General features: G+C 37.0%; 1 protein-coding gene across 3 annotated transcripts in view; it reads right to left on the reverse strand.

The window, feature by feature from the left end:
- Positions 1–6,145, reverse strand: part of LOC116518396 (core histone macro-H2A.2) — a 21,470-nt gene that overhangs the window by 12,310 nt on the left and 3,015 nt on the right. For 2 of the 3 annotated variants that reach the window (XM_032231742.1, XM_032231741.1), the window contains exons 2-3: positions 5,329–5,559; positions 3,141–3,247 (exon numbers count right to left, since the gene is read on the reverse strand). In XM_032231742.1, coding sequence (XP_032087633.1) covers positions 3,141–3,247; positions 5,329–5,500 — 279 coding nt within the window. In that variant the 5' untranslated portion in view covers positions 5,501–5,559. The remainder of the gene's footprint in view (positions 1–3,140; positions 3,248–5,328; positions 5,560–6,145) is intronic. The other variant, XM_032231743.1, reaches the window with a different exon arrangement.

The raw sequence follows: 6,145 nt of genomic DNA on the forward strand, positions 1-6,145 counted from the left end.
TGAGATGTAAAAATCCAGACAAGTAGGCTATAGCAGACATATGGAAAAACCTAGGTAGATGGAATTTTACAGTAACTATACCCTAAGGAAAGAATACTAATATTACAGTACTATGTTCTGGCATTGTGGTACTTGCCTATATCATCAGTTACTATCTATTCATGAATCATATATATATATATATATATATATATATATATATATATATATATATATATATATATATATATATATATATATAAATAGGGAATAAGATTCAATTTGGCAGCTTGCAACATGGCTTGGTTGATACTGAATACAACTCAAATTACTTTAAGGGGAAACCCAAGACCATGAAAGCGGAATGCCCGGTGACAAAATTCAAGTATTTCAAGGCAAATATAACTCCAACCAACAATAACGAAATACATACCATAAAACAAATAACAGGGAGGCACAACAGTAACTATAGACACTACGACCAATATTAAAGAGAGTATTTTCCCCTTCCCCACATACTTAGAATTAAGAAACAAGATAAACAGTTATTTCCTTCATAGCATTTCTTTCTTTAACAGTACTGATTCCACTTGGTAACAAACTGAAACCAGAGCATCTTCAGGAATTTTCCCAGTGAGAGAAAAAGTATATGAGTATATAATTGACTGAAAATAATTGGTTTATGATTTCTGGTACATCTGGTAAATTAGGGGAAGCAGGAGTAGGACAAGTAGCCATGGAGGAAATAAATCCAAAAAAATTCATGGGTAGATTTTGAGTTTGGACAATATCTTTTTATCAAAAACTAAAATCTTCTCTTCCTTCCATGCACATTTTACTTGTTCCATCCACTAAGTATCAAAACCATCAATTCAGTTTCATAGTCCTCCTATACAATACTCCAAAAGCAAAACAAAATCCAGATTTCATGCCACCATCGGAATGCATTGTAGAATTGTGATGTCACACTGGTTTTAATTCTTGAGAATTGCTTCATAAGAGATGCAAACTACAGAATTTCCCATAATATCTCATTGAATATTTTCTACTTCGGAAAAGTTATGTTGTATATTAGTAATCAATTATCAACTACTCAACATTATTTCAAATGTTCTAGTAAAAGTAACTTTTCCCATAAAACAGAGCTTTTAATTAATTGTTTTGAATGTCCTATTCAAACCCTGTAAAATAGTTAGATCTTTTTTCACATCAAATAATATAACCCAAAATATGAATATCAAATATAATAATCACACCCATTTACATAATAATATTTTCCATTTCAGCATTTTCTGGAAAGCCCTATCTTTGTTCCCTCAGCAAGGTTCCCTGCATAGTTTTTAAAATGATCCTGGATGAATGCTGATACTATATGGGGGACACTGTTTAAGATGAGATCTGAAAATGCATTTGATCACCGATACCAATGGGCAGACTAGGAATGTCCAACCTGTGGCCCATGGGCCACATGCAGCCCTGGACAGTTAGTAACGCAGCCCCGCAAGATTGTAAACGTCCTATTGTTGAATCATGGATGTGAACTGAGATGACCTTGGAAAAATTCAAAAATGTCACCTAGTACTTAATAAAAGATGTAAGGCTTGCTGAACTAGGACAGTGACCACAATGATAGCAAATGTAACCACACACTTCCGTTAAGTGTAACATTGCCAAGGAAACCCACTATTTCATTTTCAGAAGGAATCTCTTTAAAAATGAAGTCTATAAAAAGAATTGAGAAGGAAAATAAAAATAATTTTAAAAACATCCAGAATACTTGCTGCTTCTTTTTTTTACTCAAGCAACACAAAAGGTTTAGTTACAGTGCAGTCAGGAAATGTTCTAACAAATTTTCAAGAAAAATCCATTAGAATTTTTAAAAAGCCATCTGGCCATAATTGGAACAAAAAAAGAACATAATAATATATAATAAATGCAAGAAGAAAGTTAAGGAATGTAAAATGTGATTTTTGTTTATTTAGTACTTCAACTTGTATGCACTTCTATTTCCAATGATTCTGAACGTTTTTAGGAGTAAGCTTTAAAACAAATATTAGTAGACTACTGGATGAGAAAATAGTTAAAAAAATAAAAAAATATGTGACTGCAGAAAATCAGGATCATTTCTTTGCATCTATTAGCAATATAAAAGACTGTGTCCATTGCCATCAGTGACATAAATAATGCACAAGGAAAAATGTTACTCAGCAAACGAGGGAAAATAGAGACATGAAAAAGGTATCCCAATTATTAATTTTAAAATAAAAATGGATTTCAAGTCAGCATAAGTAATATAGTTACAATATCCCAAGCCTTTTTAAAACAAGATAACCAGAGAGTAGTATTTTAACATTATATTTGTTCATCTGGAACTAAATCTCATTGCAAATCTCTTTATTCCCCTGCCATATTAAAAGCCTAATAAATGAATTTTGGCATATGCATGAAGCATTTAAGATGCTATAAAATAATCTACTTCATGCTTGTATAAAGTGTGCGCGATGGCTCAGGTGATTAAAGACAGAGCTTGTCAGCTGGAAAGGGTGAGCTTGTTATTTTCCCCAGCTCCTGCACAGCTAGTAGTTTGAAAGCATGCAAATGCAAGTAGATAAATAGGTACCACTTTGGTGGGAAGATAACAGTGTTCCCTGTACCTTGGCGTATAGTCATGCTGGCCACATGACTACAGAAATATCTCCGGAAAATGCTGGTTCCCTCTGCTAAGAAACGGAGATGAACATCTCCCCCTAGTGTTGGACACAACTGAACAGAGAAACCTTTACCTTTTCAGGTTGGTATAGCATTTTATGCCTGGTATTATGGTTCACAAAGACACACTGTTTACATTGTAAGCAACTACGGTAACTATACATTTGCCCCATTCCTATTGCAAAAGCTTGATAAAAGTTACAAATGTTTTGAATACTTTCAAAAACAAAAAATAATACAGTAGAAGCTGGTTGAGTCATAAAGCACCTTGCTTGATGAATCCAGGGGGGAAAAATGATGATTTAAATGTATAAATATAGTTCAACCTTTCACTTAGCGGCACTAAATTAATCTTAGTGGGACTAAATAAACTTTTCTTATCAACCAGCCACAGTGGCTCAAAAAACAAAGGCACAATAAGAGACCCTTTACAAATAATCCAAAAGACTTACCTGATTTAACTCTTCATCGTTAGCAACTGCCAGAAGGATGTGCCTCGGTGCAATTCTTCCCTTTTTGTTGTCTCTTGCAGCATTTCCAGCTAATTCCAATATTTCTGCTATAAGTAGAATGCAATCTCAGTTACAAGTATATTGCAGTGTTCTTGCACTAAAATGTGTATATGTGCAGTATAAGTATATAATTAGTCAATAATATTAAACTAAGTTTTCTTTATTGAAAAAGGTAGGTACATTAAAAATCCCCAAGCTTGATCAGGAGTATCATAGAGCTATTAACTAATACAGTCTTGTGGTAAAAGTAAGTTTGGAATATCTTTTTAGAAAATTTGATTTAGGGTTTTGGGGAAAATTATAATACCATTTCTGAAAAATCTCATCAAATTCAAAATGCAACCTTTGTACAAAATATAAACATCCAAATGTTGATCTTCTACCAATAACAACTTTGAATGAAATCTCCTATTTTAAAATTATGTTTTATAAGCAGTTCTATTAAAGTTAGAACTCTCAATATTTTCATTAAATTGTTGAAGGCCAGTTGAAAGACATAATCTTTATCCACCTGAAGTGCAATTTCTTATCTCTACAGTATAGCCCAGGGGTGTCAAATTTAATTTCATTGAGGGCTGCATCAGGCTTGTGTTTGACCAGGGGGGGGGATGTGGGTGTGGCCAGCTCCACGTCACTCATGTCAGGAGCACTTGTGGTGGCCTGGGCGGGGTTGGGGGATCCATTGTCTCCAGTGAAGGAAGGCAAGACCAGGGAGAGGTCCAAACGCTTGTCCTCCAGAGGAGCCTCACCATCTCTCTCAGGCCACATGGAGGACCCCGGATGGCAATACAGGTTGTCTAGAGCCCTAGGCAGCGGAGGGTAAGCGCCTAGCCCACCCTCGAGCTCCCAGGGCACCAGGACCCTACAGCCTAGCCCAGCCCAGCCCAGCTTCCCCAAGAGGGTGCCTGACTGCGCTTACCTCCTCAAGGCTGCTGCTGCTGTACTTGCTCTCCTTGACCAAGTTGCTCATGGTATGTGTGAGTCAGAGGGAGGTCCACTCCCTTGCCATGCAAGGAGATCCGGCTTTGTAACCAAAGCATCCTCAGCAACAGGATGGGAGACCACCAGGCAAGGTCAGGAGACAAGGGGATGGCGAAAGGGCAGCAAGCCTGCTGGTGGCCAAATGCTAAGGCAGGACTTCCCTCAGACCCTCCCTCCCTCTCATTATAATCTCTCCCCTTCCTTCCTTCCTTCCTTCCTTCCTTCCTTCCTTCCTTCCTTCCTTCCTTTTTTCTTTTTCCTTCCCTTGTTTTCCATTTTTTTCTTCTTCCTCCCCCACTTTCCTTCTTCCTTTCTTGCTCTTTTCCAATTTTTCCTTTTTTATTTCTCTCTTTTCCTTTCCTGCCCCTTCTTGGATGCTCAAATGCAAAAGGGAAAACATTTCTCGATGCCTCCTTGCCTTGTGATAAAATGTGACTTTTGCTAGTAATTTGTTTTGCTAGCATGCTGCCAGCAAAAATGGAGCTCGGAAAGGGCCCATGAGCTCCCCCCCCCCCCAGCTCCATTTTTGGCTGCAACTGCCTCCTACAGCATTTTGCTAGCCGCCACCAGGTCAGTCTTGGCTAGGCCGAGGCATCGCGGGTGGGTCCTTCACTGTTTCCAGGATGGCCCCACGGGCCAGATCTGGCCTGAGGGCCTTGAGTTTGACACCCTGGTTTAGCCCAATTCAGAAAGTACTGAAACTGGAATGGTTACTTTGTGAGCTCCAGTTAAATCTTACCCCCTTCCTTTACTCAAATAATGACAGCAGGGAGAAAGAATAATCTGGGGTTTTTATTATTGCATAATAATTATAATGTATATGGCTTTCTCTTACATTCTTAATATATTTCTCATGGCTGAAAGCAATCTTGCCTTTGAGTGAAAAAAATGCATGGAATGTCTAAAAATATGTAACTAATATTTGTCCTTTTTCTTTTGTAGTGCCTAAAACATGTTACAAAAAGGATAAAACATACCATAATGGATTCACACTATTCACATTGTTTTGTTAAAGGCCTGAATTCAATCACAATTTATGCTGCAATTACTTTAATAACTCTTCCTCTGTTGTACAGCTTAATTTCCCAAGATGCCACGCAAGGACCTGGTTTAGCATACAATCATTGTAATGGAAATATACACTCACCTGCCAGATATTCTATGACAGCTGCCATGTATACCGGAGCACCCATTCCTATCCGATACTTGTACGTTCCTTTCTTCAAGTACCGCATCATTCTTCCCACTGGAAAAATAACACCTGCTCTACTGGAGCGTGATATTTTGCTCATTTTTTTCTTTCCACCTCTGGCTGACATGTTGCTGGTTGTTTTTCAGGGTTCTGGTAGAAAATTGTTTTTGTTTGCTCTAATAGAAACTTATGAATGAAAGATGAAAACAGGAAATTATGAGTATATAATGACAGCCATTCTGCACACAAAACCATTTAATGATCAAAATTGTAAGTTTCATGTAACAGATTTTGTGGTAATATATATGATGTGATATTGATTGCTCCAACCACAATATAGAGTGAAGAATCTCACAGTGCAAGAATATTTCAGCAGCCAGTTTCTGGTCATAGAAATCATATTTATTTATTCAATTATTTCAAATGTTCATTTGTCAGTTATTCTTACATGCCCAAAATGGATCAACCTGTGTATGTCAGAGAGATATCAACACCTTGGGGAAATTGTAAGATTTGTATAACTACAACTCACCTTCTCCCAAAAACTTTATATGACTAGGGAATAACATGAGCACAAAAAAACTAACTAAAAAAACCCAACAACAATCCAATGATGTGTTGAGTAGTTAGCAAATGCTGATTCCAACTTGATAAATGTTAAACACATGTGAGGGGTGTGTGTGGATTGGATAGATAGTCCAAATACAAAATAGGAATTCTGTATCTTAAAAGCTGCATGCAAATAAACATTTGGGAGATACAGATTTAGCAT

The sequence above is a fragment of the Thamnophis elegans genome, chromosome 15, assembly GCF_009769535.1.
Source record: "Thamnophis elegans isolate rThaEle1 chromosome 15, rThaEle1.pri, whole genome shotgun sequence".
NCBI classification, from domain to species: domain Eukaryota; kingdom Metazoa; phylum Chordata; class Lepidosauria; order Squamata; family Colubridae; genus Thamnophis; species Thamnophis elegans.